Source organism: Acyrthosiphon pisum, chromosome A1, assembly GCF_005508785.2.
Source record: "Acyrthosiphon pisum isolate AL4f chromosome A1, pea_aphid_22Mar2018_4r6ur, whole genome shotgun sequence".
NCBI lineage: Eukaryota > Metazoa > Arthropoda > Insecta > Hemiptera > Aphididae > Acyrthosiphon > Acyrthosiphon pisum.
In genome coordinates, this window is record NC_042494.1 from 118111465 (window position 1) to 118127831 (window position 16367).

At 30.8% G+C, this 16367-nt stretch overlaps 2 protein-coding genes and 1 long non-coding RNA gene across 4 annotated transcripts in view; 1 reads left to right on the forward strand and 2 right to left on the reverse strand.

Moving 5' to 3' along the window:
* Positions 1-77: 77 nt before the first annotated feature.
* Positions 78-6230, reverse strand: LOC100160643 (SET and MYND domain-containing protein 5). Of its 2 annotated transcripts, none has more exons than XM_008181146.3 (9): positions 5625-6230; positions 4745-4872; positions 4560-4678; positions 3947-4056; positions 1538-1646; positions 1344-1472; positions 1110-1284; positions 631-853; positions 78-231 (listed from the first exon to the last, which is right to left on the reverse strand). In XM_008181146.3, exons 2-9 carry the CDS (start codon positions 4773-4775, stop codon positions 126-128), a joined length of 1002 nt encoding a protein of 333 aa, XP_008179368.1. In that variant the 5' UTR covers positions 4776-4872; positions 5625-6230; the 3' UTR covers positions 78-125. The 2 variants fall into 2 exon arrangements, with proteins under 2 accessions (XP_008179368.1, XP_001948576.2); XM_001948541.5 differs by having other exon boundaries at positions 4560-4686; positions 5625-6224.
* Positions 6231-9515: 3285 nt separating this feature from the next.
* LOC103308186 lies at positions 9516-10851 on the reverse strand. Its single transcript, XR_510355.3, has 2 exons — positions 10503-10851; positions 9516-10034 (listed from the first exon to the last, which is right to left on the reverse strand). It is a non-coding gene; the product is annotated as an uncharacterized LOC103308186 (long non-coding RNA).
* LOC100168197 (protein CREBRF homolog) overlaps positions 9851-16367 on the forward strand; it is a 12542-nt gene continuing 6025 nt past the window's right edge. Inside the window, 2 exon segments of the mRNA XM_029488130.1 lie at positions 9851-10047; positions 14414-14718. Of these exon segments, the coding sequence (XP_029343990.1) occupies positions 9882-10047; positions 14414-14718 (471 nt within the window). The 5' untranslated portion in view covers positions 9851-9881.

Sequence of the window (16367 nt, forward strand, 5' to 3'; positions counted from 1 at the left end):
ATGGATTAAGTGTTAATATATTTTCTAAATTGAGACCCAAATAATTTGATATTTGAAGAATGTAAACATAACAAGAATTATTTTAAAGGCATTTTATTTTATAATTATAAAATTCCAAAAAATACTCAGGTACTATCCTCTTCCATTTCTGAATCATCATCACTTGTTATGTCTGGATCATTAATTTGTTCCTCGCACTTAATACACCGACAAGTAAATACATAATTTTCTCTATATATTATAAATAAAAAAGTCATCAAATTGCAAGGTTAATATTAATATTAATTAAGCTTCTTCAATGATACATTTTTGAATATCGTTATCGTTTTGAATTGTGGGATATTGAAAAAAAAAATTTAAGTATCTATATACCTATCGATATCCCGATATCTCTATGACTATCATAATTCTCAATACTCAATTGACTAGGTACTAGTTAGTAACTAGAAGGTATTAGTTAACAATTTATTATTTAAAAAAAGATTATTCAAGAGCTTCGGCATTAAAATCAGTTCAGCTTGCTCTACATCGATTATCGATACGTAAATTTCCGAAAAAAAGTTCGCGATATCGAATCGAAATATCAATATCGTTGAAGAAGCCTAGTATTAATAATATAAATTAACGTACTGTAAATATTTTTGTCTAGTATGTCTGCTATGGTCTAATTCACATGGAGCAATATAGCTAATATTTATTTCATCACCTGGTTCAATCATTCTAATAGCAACCAATCTCAGAACATGATTACCATCAAAAACACTTGCTGCATTTGGAAAACAGCTATGATTGATCGAACTATGGTTTTGAAATAATGCAGAACCTTCATTATCCAAAAAATCTACTCCGACAACTATTTAAAAGAAAAAAAAAATATAATACACAATGTAGAAACTATAAATCAGACAAAGTATTGACGGATGCAGATACTGAGGATAAGATATACTAGCGAGATTGGTTATGATTATTCAAATGTTATATACACTTTATAGAACATGTGAAGATATTTTTGGATAAAATTCATATATAGAAAAATAAATACAACAATCCTATTAGCACAGACCATAATCAGTGCATAGCAAACTTTTTTTAAATAGAAAAAAAATAACCTTGTTCCATTGCGTCATAAGCACTGTCTATGAACTGTTCAAATAATTCCATTTGATCAGGCGAAAGATGTTTTTTACAATTATTTGCCCACTGATGAAAAACACTCGTTCCAACGCCTTGTCCATTTGTTCCAACCAATGCCAATAATGATTTAAAACCAGTTGGAGTTAGCCACTAAAAATATTTTACTAAATAATAACTGATCAATTGGTTTAGTATTTTTTTATACTCACTTGACTAGATTCTCTAACTGGCATGGACTTAAGAACACCAAAACGAAGTTGTTCAATTTGCTCAACAAACTTTTCTCCGAGCATTTTGTGTGCTAAATGTTCATTTTCATTTTCTGTTCGATGGCAAAACTATATAAAAATATATTGAATAATTATAGTTAACATTTTAGATAAGTAATAGAGAATTGATTTACATTAGAAACTGTTTGATTAGCTTGCTGTGGTGATGCAGATAATTCAATTGTTGCCAGCAAACGACACAATAGCATGATGTTGTGACTTTCAGGAGGATAATGCATTGTCCTATACATCATAATAAACAAATAAGTAATTTTAATGTCTTATACCTGGGGGTCATTCTAAAATATTGTGCAATCGGCAGGGTTGGGCAAGATACTCAAAAAGTAGTATCGAGATACTAGATACAAGATACTTGGCTTTGGAGTATCGCGATACTAGATACTCGATACATTTTAATAAAATTACTCATTGGTTTTTTTTTAAAAATATGTTTATTATTATGGGGATGACCACTTCGTTAAATATGGCAAATGAAATAATAACAATTGACACTTATTCAGTAATAATAAAACAAATCAATTACGACATTAATTCAGTGGTGGTTCTAACGTATGGGCAGGGTGGGCAGCTGCCCATACCAAAATTTCTGGTGCCACTTATTGGGGAAGGGGTAGGAAATGAGGAATGTTATTCGCAGTTAAAACCTAATTATAAATCTACTGTTGCCTATACGAAAATGTAGTCCGAGAACTGCACCTCCATTAATTAATCTCATTGTCGTCAACAATGCAATAATAACCACAATACAATTACCGAACAATTAAATAATAATAATTAAATCAATAATAATTCTACATTAAAAATTATATACATAGGTACATAATAAAACTAATTGTAGTAATAACATAATGTCTTAAATCCTAATATATAATAACTAATAGTATAAGTCAGTCTGAATTTAATTTAAATAGTACATTGTACATAACGTCATTAATTTTTTAATAATTAAGAAACAAAGATAAATATATGTTACATATATAACTATATTTTAAGATTTATCGGTACTGAAAAATAATTTCGTACAAGTTGTACTGCAATAATTAAATTATGGATTTATATAATTAAATTCAGCACGCATATTATTTTACGCATATTATAGGATTATACTAAAACAAAGTCAAACAGTCGCGGTTGGTAGATGGGTGAGTAAAAAAAATCCTATAAAATTAATTTTTCAAAGTATCGAGTTTTTTTTGACGAAATTATTTTGTGAAATACTCGATACATGGTCTAAAAATGTATCACGATACAAGATACTCGATACTTCATATAATTGTATCGAAGATACTGCCCAACCCTGGCAATCGGACAGTGTTACCATGATGTCATAGTGTTGAGGCTGGGAGCCTAAAATATTATGGTATTTTTCTGACTGATTACACATTATAGTTTTCACAAAAACCAAACAATAACAAAGATGAAATTAATGTTATAAAGTGCCCAGGTTGCCCAATTAATACATTAGGGTTACTATAGTAAGGCCACTCTAAGAATGCTACTCGTTCGCGCATCCAAATGACCGAGCTCTGCAGTTTTGTACCCAAATTTCTCCCACTCTACCTTCCAGTCGCCGCCGTAAATTCCCCCACTTGCTACGTGCGACCGGCGGCTAATATCACGGCCGTCGTTGGTGGTGGCAGCGACGATAGCGGCAGCCAGCGTTCGGGAAGGTTTAGTTGTGGAAATGCGAGAGATTGGACGAATTTTGGTCACCGCCGGGTAGCGTTCTTAGAGTGGCCTTACTATATAGCAACCTCATTATACTTTTTTAGATTCTGAGCCTATCAATGAATGTATTAAATTTACAAGACACAATATACATGTACAAACTATGTATCAACATGCAGTGTGGATACTCCTTGATTTTTTTTATTACCACAATGTTAGGTTGCTCACTAAACATTAAATGAATTAATAGTGAGCTAACGGTCTCTTAAACACAATTTAGTGGCCCATTATTGGTCCATTAAATTAATCAATTTTTCAAGCAATTCAGTGTAAAATACAAAAATTATGTATAGGTAAGTAATGCTTTATTAATTTTAGAAATGTATCCCTTCTTGAAATTCTGTACCACAATAGTAAAGTAACGAGTCAATTTATTGAAATATTGAGTTAGATATAATCAGAATATCCTTTTTGTGTTATTTTTAACTTGAAAGGTATTAAAAAGTAAGTCCAATATACAATGAAATCATAGATAGTAAGAAATATACTAATTTAAGTACTAAATGACCTAAACTATGATAAGAGTATTGAAATGTATGTCCAGTGTGATACATAATAAAAGTAATACAAAATAATAATATAGAAGTATACAATTGCAAGTCTTTTGCAACAAAAATTTTATTTTGTCTCTAGTAAAATGTGCTATTAGTGACTTGCATAACTTGACTTCTATGGTACAGAATTATATTTAATTATTACCTAAAAAAAATTTTAATTGGTTTTTAGTTGGATTAAAATAATTTGGGCATAAAAAAAAAAAATTAGAAAGTAAATAAGGTAATTAAAATAGGTACCTCCATAATTCTTCTAAATAATGTAATGGATCATTGCTGTCTGGTCTGCAAAGAAGCTGGTGATATCGATTATATGCAGTTTCCAAACATGTAGAACTGCAATACCAAACCTAATAATTCATGTATTATAATTTATTAGTTTGTGATTTAAAATGTAGGTGCCATGTAGTAAAGTAACATGTATGCAGTTCATAGGTGTGCGCATGGGTGTGGCTAATAGGGCTATAGCCACACCTGAGACTTTTTTTTAGGTAGGTACTTAGGTAAAAATAGACAATTACTCAGTTTTTTGCAATGCAGGGTAAAAAAATAATAGCAGGAGAACAAAGATTAATATCTTTAAATAATTGTATTATTAATTCACATAACGTTGAACTAATACTATGTAACAGTTTTAATAATTAATTTTTTTTCTACTGACTTATGTTATGTCTGTCTATTTTTTTTAGGGGGTTTTGTAAGAAGTCGGGTGGTCAAAAAAATAAAAGCCTCACCTGTAACAGGAGTTTGCGCACCCCTATGATATAGTTTATATAATTATACAATATAGGACACAAAACCAATTAACCAAGGTATAACACTTAGCGATAATAATAAAGAAAGTAATACTCACTTTACAAGATTCACATTGTACATAGTTATGTGTTTTATCTTTTATAGGACAATATTCTTCAAAAGGGACTTCTGTTATAGCAGCATTTGTTAATCTGACAATATTCTCTGAGGTAGTTTCTAAAGGGCTATATCATTAATATTATAATAAATTGTAGAATCACAATAATACAATAAAATATTTACCAAAGACAATGATTGCAAGCACGATAACCATAAAGACTATTCCAAGAAAATTGACAGGACACAAATGGTTCTTCTTCAAAAATTAAATCATCTACTTTAAAGTGTTTTGTTGCAACAAGACACTTGCCCTAAAAAAAAAGTATTGTAATTGAAAATAAACTCAATTTTAGTTACATTTTAATAATATATTACAGCTTATAGGTGCAGAAAAATTATTGTTATGTTTAAACGTAGACATACTACAGTAACTTTTAATTTCCTAATGGTAGCTATGAAAAAATATTGGTCTATGTATCTTCTATATGGTTTGGTCATTATTTATGTAACAATACTGAGTTATTATTTTCACTTGTGGGCTATGATGTAGACTGAATGGTAAAAAAAAACGAAAATCTGTTTGAATTAGTTATATTATATATTATATATTACTCACTATGCAATAAACAATAAAATAAAATAGATTAAAACTTTATTAAATTATTGGTATTCATTTTTTTTTACCCATCTAATGCAATAAACAATAGTGCTACTTATCAAAATGTTATTTCATGAATCATAATATATGGTACATAACTCTCTCGTAATGCCATGTTATTTATGTTTAATAAAGAGTGATATTTTTAAAATTTGTTTTCAGGCTTTTTGTACTCCTTTTCCTTGAACCCCTGGACTTTTTATTCCGATGTCAGATTGAATATACCTTTATCATACATTCATATATTGGAATAGTATGACTTAATAAAATATCAAGTCATCTAGAAGACGTTGAGTAAATAGATATCTACTTGAAACCTCATAATTACTAGGCAATAAATATTAAATTATCAAATACGCCGATAACCATTATAACGTGGAATCTATAATAATTGTAGGTACTTACTTTGAGAGGGTCGTAGGTAATCGTATATCCTTTGTCGTCGGTATCCATTTCGGCCATCAAAGAAATGATCTTACACGCTTTTCACCGGTATGTTAGGTTACGTTAGGATCGGCAATCGTTCGAAGCTATAAGTATAATACGTAACCCACAACACAACCCACGTGCAAATATGAATATATTATGATATCAATGATACTTATAATAAAAGTATTAATAATTATATTAATTATATTGTTGAACTTGATGTCTTGGTAATTAATATTATTTAATATTTCAATAATCAATGGTGAAGTCAGTTAGAAGTTTAGAATCTCTTTTTTTGTGAAGACCAAAGAGTCGACTGTTATAATTAATGTCAATACTCGACAAGTAACAACTCCATACACTTGTATACATGTATAAATGCGTAATCGTACAAGCTATAAAATCTAATGAGGGGCTTAGCTCAAAATAATGCATATATTTTTCGAAAAACGCAAGAAGATGAATAATCCCTATACTACGCGGGTTTAAGTAACAACCCTAGCGTACGCAGCACAGCCTGTGGCCGTCTAATCATGCGTCTAATTATTCATTTCGGGACGTTATCAGAAGCAGAGTTTGGTCTCCAACACGATTAAAGATATAATGGTTGCCCAACGAGCATGGCATAGTAAGGCTCTAGTGCTCAGCTGGGTATGCTATACCACCATTTTGCGACTCATTTATCAATGATAAAATGACAAAATAAAGGGGGAGAAATTCAAATTCACATAACATTATTAGCCGCAAAATGGCGGCGTAGCATACCTGTATCTATGGTGCCCTAGGCAATGTCTTTAATATTACTCTCATGATAAGAACAATTTTGCAGCGATCTTGACAGCAGTGGTATATTTATGTACTATTGTACTATATTAATATATTAACATTATCTCATATTAATATTATAGAGAACGCACCAAGTTTGTTCAACAGCTGATTTTGAAAGTAATTTCAATTGCTATGTGACATTGCTTGTGACCACGAATTAAGATATACAGGATACGAAACGAACTTGTTATAAGTGAAACCCGCACCTTCTCACATTGCCGCCAGACTACTAGCGCTATATAGGATTGTGTTAACCGGGAGAACAAGGAACTAATAGTTCACACGTTGACAATTAACACAACAATCCTAAAAAGCGCTTGTAGTCTAGCCACAACGTGAGAATGTGCTTATTTCAGAAAAACGTTGATAAGACCTTTCCGTTTCGTATCCTGTATATTATCTTAATTCGTGCTTGTGACATAGCCCGTCGGGTAACTATTATATCTTTAATCGTGGTCTCCAATCTCTGGCCTGGACTCCTAGTATTTGGGCTTATTTACACTGTGTTATGGCCAAATCGGGTGATTGTGACCTTGAAAACAGTCTCCAGGAGGAAGATTTACCCTTAGACCATAAATGAACTAATACCCATAGAGTATATGATCACCACGATTAAAGATAGACTATCTTTAATCGTGATGAATGATGATCACAGAAGAATATGGATTATGGAAGTAGGAAGTGACACTCGATTACTCGAACCACACTGTGAGCTTGCCGGGTTTGTGTATCCATACGGTATGAAGTATTGGACTCAAAAAATTGTACCGTATCTGTAATCTGATAAGATGTTGGTAACGTGTATCCCTATTTGTTACGATATTATAAAAAACGGAAACAATTTATTGACCACGGATGACGACCGTTTTAACCATAGACATATAATTATATGTCTATGGTTTTAACACAGATTATATAAAATATAATTATGTTTTATAATATAATCTGTGGTTTTAACTTATTCAAAGTTTTTTATGCATTGTATTGTCAGCTTCAGTATAATGCTATACATTTTGCTATGAAATATGAATTAAATATTATAATATTGTTATTTGACATTTTTCAAATAATTTATAATATATTTATATGAAATATTTAATTGATAGCGTATACCACCCCCCTACGGAGGCCGTAAGGTCTTTAAGGCCTAAGTCACCCGATTTGGTCACAAAACAGACGAGTGTCTAAGCTCTGCTTCTATATTGTTCCGTGGTAATATGACATTCCATCCATGGTATATGACCTAAGGGGTTTTTGGCATAAACAGAGATATGTAATATTATCATATACATAATCAACATGACAAAATATTTTGTCATGCACATAGATATATACAACAAACTAGATAGCCGTCTCCTTCTTGTCATGGAAGTCGGCCACCACCGTAGTACAAAGACGGCTATCTAGTTGTTGTATATATCTATGGTCATGCATATCAATATAATGATATGGACCACAGTCTTTTATACGACCTTTTATTACTTATATTATAAGACCGTGGTATGTACGATATAATCGTAGAGAGCAGAGAAAAGGTGAGGACACTTGGAAAAATATAGCTTACAACTTGCTCCACCGACCACCAGGCACCTATTAAACTAGTGAGAGAAAAAGTAATCGCAAAGATAACAAAATGTTTAGAAAAAGATAGCTTAATAGCATGTATGCTTAGGAACTGACTCTCATATTCATAATAAGCTATAAGCACGGTCAATTCCTTCCTTAGATCATATTATACGACATGATGTATATGATCTAAGATTCCTTCTGTATCAGCTATCAATTATCTAACCATGTTCATGAATTATGACTAAACTAACTAAATAGTTTATTTACGAGTTTACGACCATGTTGGCACGCCTACATAGACGCAAATAGTGTTTGGGATTTGGGGTGGTTAAAGCCTTACATTGGTAATATTGAATTGGCAAGTTTAAAACAAAATGACAAAATGTAGGAAATGCTTGTGGGGCTATGGACATTAGGGCGGACTTAGCCCCTAATGCTCCCTCCCTATTTGCGGCTATGCACGTCTAGCTGGGTATCCTTTGGAGGTCAAATAGTCAATACGGGTCCATATATTATAATATTTATTAATATGGCTATAATAATTAATAATATATGTGTGGGTATAAATTACCTTAATGGAATCAAAACGGGTTTCTATACACGGCTACGGCCAACTTACGTTGTCCAATAGACAAGAATACCACAGAAAATAACAATGATAATACAAGATTTTTTCTCTAAAGTCTAAATAAATAAAGAAACTATCTGATCGTAACTATATTTTTCTTGTACAATAATATTATAACAAATTTATCGTTCATCCATGATTTAAGGAATCGTACGAATCACAAATGAGATAAAATATGGTACGGTTGGCAATGATAGTTGTTTGCAAAAATAAGAAAGTAAACTGTCGGTCATCAAAAAAAAACAGCGAGTCGCACGGGACGCGTAAGTGATTAGAAAAAAAACCGTAATCCCCGCGATTCCGCCACCCACCTCCACTTGTCAGCCATCAAGCAAACTAATAGAAATTAAAATGATGTTAAGGCATACCATGCCCATGTGGTTTGTCTGTCGATCGGTTTTAAAATCGAATACATTCCGCACCAATAATAGAGGGGGAGGGCTGAGCATGGCTCGCCATTGGCTGGGCGTGTATGTAAACAAGTCAGGCACCATCGATCGCGTTTTCGTCATGTGACCTTTGATTTCATTTGTCCGAAAAATACCAACAAGATGTTTGTTTATTATTATTTTTTTCAATCCATTTTTCCCCCCTACATGGCACACATTATTAAGGCACTATATATAATTGTATATTTATCTATAGTGCCCTAACATTATCAATATTATTATTATTTTTGCTTTCGTCTCACGGCCAATGCGGTGCTAGTAAGCAAGTTACAGTAACTGTGTACTGCTGATGTAAACATAGGCCAACGGGTTTCTCGCACTCGCCACAAACAATTATTATCGTCGTAATCTTCTGCCGTGCAAAATACTGTGGTAATAATCATAATAAAAATAACATTGTTGACGATCGCGTAATATTTTTGTTTTGTTCTCCACCGTTTATCATTGATACAGTAATCGAGTAACACTAATACACAATAATACAGTACTACAGTGGTCGTCGACGCGTACGGTTTTCATCGATTCGAGACTCCGAGCCCAACAAGTGGGCATTGCTGCGAACAATAATTATATTATTTAAAATTGTGATTGTCGGCACGCGGTGTCTGTGTGCCGATTTCGGTATTTTTTCTATCGTCCCGAAACGCAGGGCCTGTGAGCTCTGCTCCGGGAAACGTTCAACATCGAATTCGGAGCCCGATTATAAATTCCGCGAGGGGGCCACCTGCTCGCCACCGTCACGCCGAGTCGTCGAAAGTCATGGCCGCGCGTGTTTCTTTGTCGTCAGCCTGTAGTCGTCATCGCGTCGAATCGTCATTGCCGTCGCCAAAGGAGGACCCGCTCAGAGCGCCGTGCGCCGTCGCCACCGCCGCCGTTGCGGTCCCGCTGCTGCTGGACGTGGTCGTCCGTTGCCTGTCGTCAAAAGGTAAATATAAACAAAGAATATTATTATTGTTCTGTAATAATCATTATCCATCCTCGTGGCCTCTTATCATAATCGCGTGTCCTTGATAACCCCGCAATAGCCCCGACTCGCGCACGCACACACACGCGTAACGTCCGCGAGCCCGTGGCGTGGCCTAAATGTTTATGTAAAACATGTAAATACGCGCGCGTGCTTGTGTATACGTGCATATAATGCGTTTGTGTATATCTATATGTAACTAATTGTATAAGCGTATAAACTACTTTTTATCATCGTCCGTATTGGTATTTACGTGTGCGCGGTGCACATCGCCGAGCTGCTGTGCGTGCGTGAGAAGGCGCGAGATCGTCGCGCGTGTGTGCGTGCCTTGTTTGGTTTAAACTTAAAATCGGATAGCCTTTCGACTCTTTCGGCGGACTCTGCTGTCGAAAATTTATTAATCGCGCGCGACCTACGGGTTACGAGTGGTATCTGTGGTGATGGTGGTGGTAGTGCACGTCGGCGAGACCCCGTGTGTGAAACGTCCGCGATGATAGGCGATAATTTTCGACCGCTCGACTTGTTGCATGGTGCTCGATATGCTAATTTTTTCGCGAACGGTGCACCAACCGAACCCTACAAGGAAGGTACAGGCTTTGCAGTGTTATTTGGTACGTACACCATCTTTATCCCGACGGCACACAGTTCGTAGGTGCCCTAAAACTACTGTACAACGAGAGACAGTTTAACTCGCAACGACATTTTGCTCGAACGTTAATATTATTATAAAATATTTAACTAATCATTTTTTTGTGTTTTACCGATTAGTATGGTTAAGTAGGTATGTTGCGTTAAGGTATTTCACGCTTTGTTGTGGACGGTGGTGAATAAATTATAAACAGCTGTTCGATTGTTAACGACAATGTGTTTTAGACTATAATAATAGGTATAATATTTATTTATTTTTACGCCTTGAGGTATGCACTATGCGCGAATACCAACAGACAACAAGTAGACAACAGTTATACGCGAACTATAACCTTATTACTAATGCATACCTGTTTATTGAAATGTCTAATAATTAGGTACCCTTTTAATCTCTAATTATATGATTTATTTTTTAATATATTTTCCATGTTGGTATACAAATAATATTAGGTATATTATAATATATGTATTACTCAAATCAGTTCAAGCTGGCCCATTTTTTTCATTTATAATAATAAAAAAAAAAATATAAAATATTTTAACTGTCAATGTGTAGGTAAATAATAAAATAAAATGTAGTTTTGTTCATCACCTACATACTTAAAAATCTTTTTATAAATAGGTAGGTAGGCACTATAGTTTATAAACCAGTTGCTTTTAATAGTGATAAATGTATATTAAAAAAAATATTCATGATTCATTAACTTAAAATATAACTTAATATTAGGTCTACCTACCCATAATAATTATTAAAAATGGTATTTTATAATTTTTTATTAATAATAAGTTATTGAACCAGATATTTCACCATTTCACTGCTACCGAGTCCAGACATACTATTACGTCCAAAACATTCACTGCTTCAGACGTACTCTTACATCCCTGTATTTTATAACATTCTCATTTGCAGGTAACCATACAATTTTTGGAAACCTTAGCTCGCATTATTTTGAACTTAACTAATTAGATCATAAGTAACTTTCAAAAATTATATAAAAAAATTAGATTTAGATTGCCCTTAATTTCAGTTCTTACATAGGTTATTATCTATATCATATTGGTCACTTATTGTACATATATACTTTATTTATTCTATATTGGCCTTATGCTATTAGGTTTTGTACCCTATTAGATGCTCTCTTATAGTTATATTATTCGCTGCGTCTATTCTCATTAAGACTCCTTTTACTCTTTTATAAATTGTATTTTTATTATCATTTATTATTATGCTTAATATACTTATATTTTACATTTATTCCTTTTAAGTATTTGCTCTCCCAGCACAAGCTTTGTTTTTTTTGGGGATGCTGCAATATTGTTAATTATAAATTAATATTTAATATATTTTTCATTAAATATGTAAAAATAAATTATTAATGCATTAAAGTTATTATTACTATCATTTTATAGGTCACAAAATTTAAATTTAAATAATATATATATATATATATATATTATTTTATGTAGCATACCCAGGTTGCAGTGGCTAAGTAGTGTAGCAGTGAAAGGGTTAAATTCATATTTTTGATATGATGAAGTAGTAATATATCTGACTGATTAATTTATGTGTATTAAAGTAAAGCATGACATTAATACTTTATCTATTTTCTTTACAGTTTTAGGCAACATTGAAATGTGTTATTAGTTATTACTATCAAAATTCAGAGTGAAACAATGTTTTAACTGTATAGATTAATTTATAATACTTTTTCACTAGTTTACCGTCTTATACTTATTTAGAGTGGGTCGGTACGGTATAGTATCAATAACAATTCTTATGCCTCATAGAAATGTTGGATTTTGATTACTTTTTTTTTTTCTAAAAAAAGAAGACCAACTTATACATTGAACCCCAATTTTTCGTTTATAATTCAAGTTGTAGATAATTTCCCTCTATTAGGAAATTAATTTAAAAAATGATCAAATTTGGTTGGTTCTATAGGACTAGATCAGTATTCCCGTAATGTATATTTGAGGACAAAATTACAGCACATAGGCCACACACTTGGCGTCTTAAAATGTCTGCTAGTTGCTATTTCATATTCCAAAATCCAAATACATATAAGATTTCTTAATATACCCAGAGATTTTCAAACGTTCCTACTCTGAATAAATAGTGATTTATAATAGTACCTACATAATATTACATAATATATTACTTTCTATTTAAGTTTAATATTTTTCTCATACATTCAATAATTTATTGAAAAGGACAACCTGTAGTCTTAATACAATTAGCTTATATTACCATTTAGACCAATAAATATATTATAATGGTACCAATACCCAATCAAAACACACAATTTTTAATATGCAGATTAAACATGACAAATTATTCAATATTTCAGTGGGTAAAAATATTTATATATTTTGGAAATCTGAAATTTCCAATGATTACTTACCTTAAAGGTTTGTACATTGATTAAGTATTGTTGGTAAATTGCAGAACCCAAGGCAGAACCTGATGTCTAAACATTCAGAGTTATTAACAGTTTACTCAAAATAAACATGATCTAGGTGTAATTCTAACTGATCAATCAGTTGTTATATTTATATTTTTTTAGTTCCGGTATAAGATAATAGATACCACATCCTATAATAGTCGCGGATAGATAAAAATGTCATTAGGAGTGTTTTTCCAATGTAGGTACTTCGTAAGTACTTATAAGCAGGTACATGATTACATTTTTACGAACATTTTCGCATTTTTAGGATATAAGAAAACTTTTATAAAATAATATTTTATAACATAATCTACAATATTAGTATTACTTTTAATATATAGTTTATAAAGTAATTCTCATAAATTATTTATATTTAATTTGGTAAATTTAACATGCCTGCCAATTCCCAGTACATTATACTATTGGGGAACTACTACTAGTGGTTAACCTCGCGTAAATTCTATTTGTCGTAACTAATAACAAAAGTATGTGTCATTTTATTATAAGAAAATAAAATTATTTCTGAACTAGGTACCTACCTATTTATTAATATTTACTTTAGTATTCACCATATAGTATAATATACATATTTATATTGGATTTCCTCAACTCTATGTTGTTAGCATTTTATAATTCTTTTTTTATACCTACTTATTTCTTGTGATAATATTGTTGAAATGTCTGACAAGTTCACCGTGTGATTTTTTTACTCTTTAATTAAAATGTCACCTCTACAATAAAATATAATCAGAACAGCACATCATTTTTCGCATTTTTTATTGTTACACAGGTATTTTAAAAAAAAAATGTTGTTGACAGATACATTTTTTAAATGTTTTATTAATGTATTGATGTTATGTTTATTATAATATATATACAGACTTGATTAATTTTTATAAAACCTGAATAAAACTCTTGATTTAAAAAATGAACATACCCATTATATAAATAAGGATGTCAAATATAAATTAAAAAAATAGTGTTAATCATAACAATGATATTTTAGTTATTATTGAGTGACTTGTGTTTACATAATAAGTTTTTTGCTGTACCAACCTACCTAATTCTGATTTTTTTGATTTTAGTTTTGATAACTTTTTTTTTTTCAGACGAATAAAAATTGAGAAAAATAAGAATTTAATTAATTCAAGGATTCTTTAACGCTTAAATAAGTAAAAAGTGATTTTTTTAATTCTTAGAAAAAAATTTATTGGTGTTTGTATTATGTTATAAAGAAGAAAAAATGAACAACAAAGAGTATACAAACTTTTTTGGCACAATGGAAACTAAACGTGTGTTGAAAGCTGATTATCCTACAGAAAGTTCATCATTAGGGGTACCTATACCTATAAGGAAGAATGGAGATCTTAATTCGTTACAAGACTATGGATTTGAACTGTTTGATACAACTAATGATCTTATTCAAGATCCTATGGTAGTCAATAATGCAGATCAAAATTTTTTCACTAATAACGATACTGGGTGGATAGGAAGATCTGACGAAATGTCGTTTATCAAAATGGATGAAGACATTTTTCAGGTAAGATAATTATTATTATTTTATTTATACCTCTGTGTTATGTTTATTTTTTATCTTCCGATTATTATCTTCTTCAGAATTAAAATGGCTAGTTTGACAATCCTTTATACTTGTTACATGGGTCCAAATTTTTATTTTTATTTCAAGAGACAAAATGTTTTTATTTTAAAGTTTTTACGAATAAGCCTTTCAGCTTATTTTCAACAGTTTTATAACATTGGTTAATTTTTGTCGTGAGGTAGCCACCATTTTTTTTTTATTTATATACTTTTTGTTCTTTATTTTGAGAGAATATAGGTAAGTACCTATACAAAGTACATACAAAATTCAACAATCATTAAAGTATTTTGTATAAAAATATATGTAAAGACCTTTAAATACCTAAGTGTTGTGCAATTCATATAATATTTAATGCACTTAAAAGTGGTTTACTGAACAATTAAAAATATTTAATAATTAATATCATTACTTAATTTACCAATAACCAATATATAATATTTCTGAGATTTTTAAGGACTATTTTCTCTTCTGTTAATTCAAATAGTGATTCAGTAACTGTTGGCTAATATAATAAATAATTAATGTGAAATGTAGCTATATTAATAAATTATCTTGAGATAAAATAACCCAACTTAATATTTTATTGAATTTATATGAGAAACTATTTTTGAATATAGATATGTATATTGTATAATTCTATTAATTATAAATAGGGCTTGGATTTTAATGCCCTAAAAATTAAAATATCCATTCATCTCCCAAACACTAAAAATGATTTTATTTTTGATAGTAATGTAGTACCTAACATTATTTAAGAAATAGGTATATTATTTTTTTTAATTGTTTGAACTGTGTTGAATTAATAAAATTTATATCTGTGTAATCATCATGTGACAATCTGGATATTCGAAACTCGTGTTTTTTCTCAACCAGATTACACATGTTGTATTACACAAATTAAAATATATTATTTTTTCTTCTTAAATGTAATACAATTTTTTTGATTTTGTGATATTTTTAAAAATAGGTGAAAATGTTTTTAAAAAAACGTCCTGATAAAATGTTGTTGTGAGAAAAGTATGCACCTGATACTCATTTATAACATGGAAAAGCTTCATATCGGGTCATAATATAAACAATGCAAATGCTTTGAAATCCGAGCCCTAGTTATTACTAATTGTTTGGATGAATTCATGTAAATTATTGGCTGTATATAGTGTATACGTCCAACCATGGTGGGTAAAATAAGTTAAGCCTTCCAGTATCATCAACTTACATAATATGTTCACGCTAAGAAGTACCACTAAATATTTCAGTTCGATGACCTTATATTGAAATGGGGTTTTCACTGAATGTCAGATAATACTTAAATACAAATTTTCAGATAAATTTCAAATTTGTAACTCTTGATACGCGCATGCGCCATAAAACTCACTTTTTTTTAAATGGTAACATCAATTTTTTTTTACATATTCGGATATAGTATTTTTTTTATAAACAATTAAAAAATTTTTTTTTCTAATTACAAAATTGGTATATGAAATTTAATGATGAAATTTAATATTTACAAGTAATTTTATTTTGACAAAATCTAAACTTAAGTCAACATATTGTTACCTAATAATATCCAATATTGTTAAATACCTGTT

What these genes read in the sequence shown, in the direction of transcription:
- LOC100160643 (XM_001948541.5), bottom strand. Translation starts at nt 5,681, where the DNA reads ATGGCCGAAATGGATACCGACGACAAAGGATATACGATTACCTACGAC. An exon ending in TATTTAGAAGAATTATGGAG is followed by an intron (nt 1,647 to 3,946) that starts GTACCTATTTTA and finishes TATGATGTATAG; the next exon opens with GACAATGCATTATCCTCCTG. An exon ending in TTATGACGCAATGGAACAAG is followed by an intron (nt 854 to 1,109) that starts GTTATTTTTTTT and finishes TCTTTTAAATAG; the next exon opens with TTGTCGGAGTAGATTTTTTG.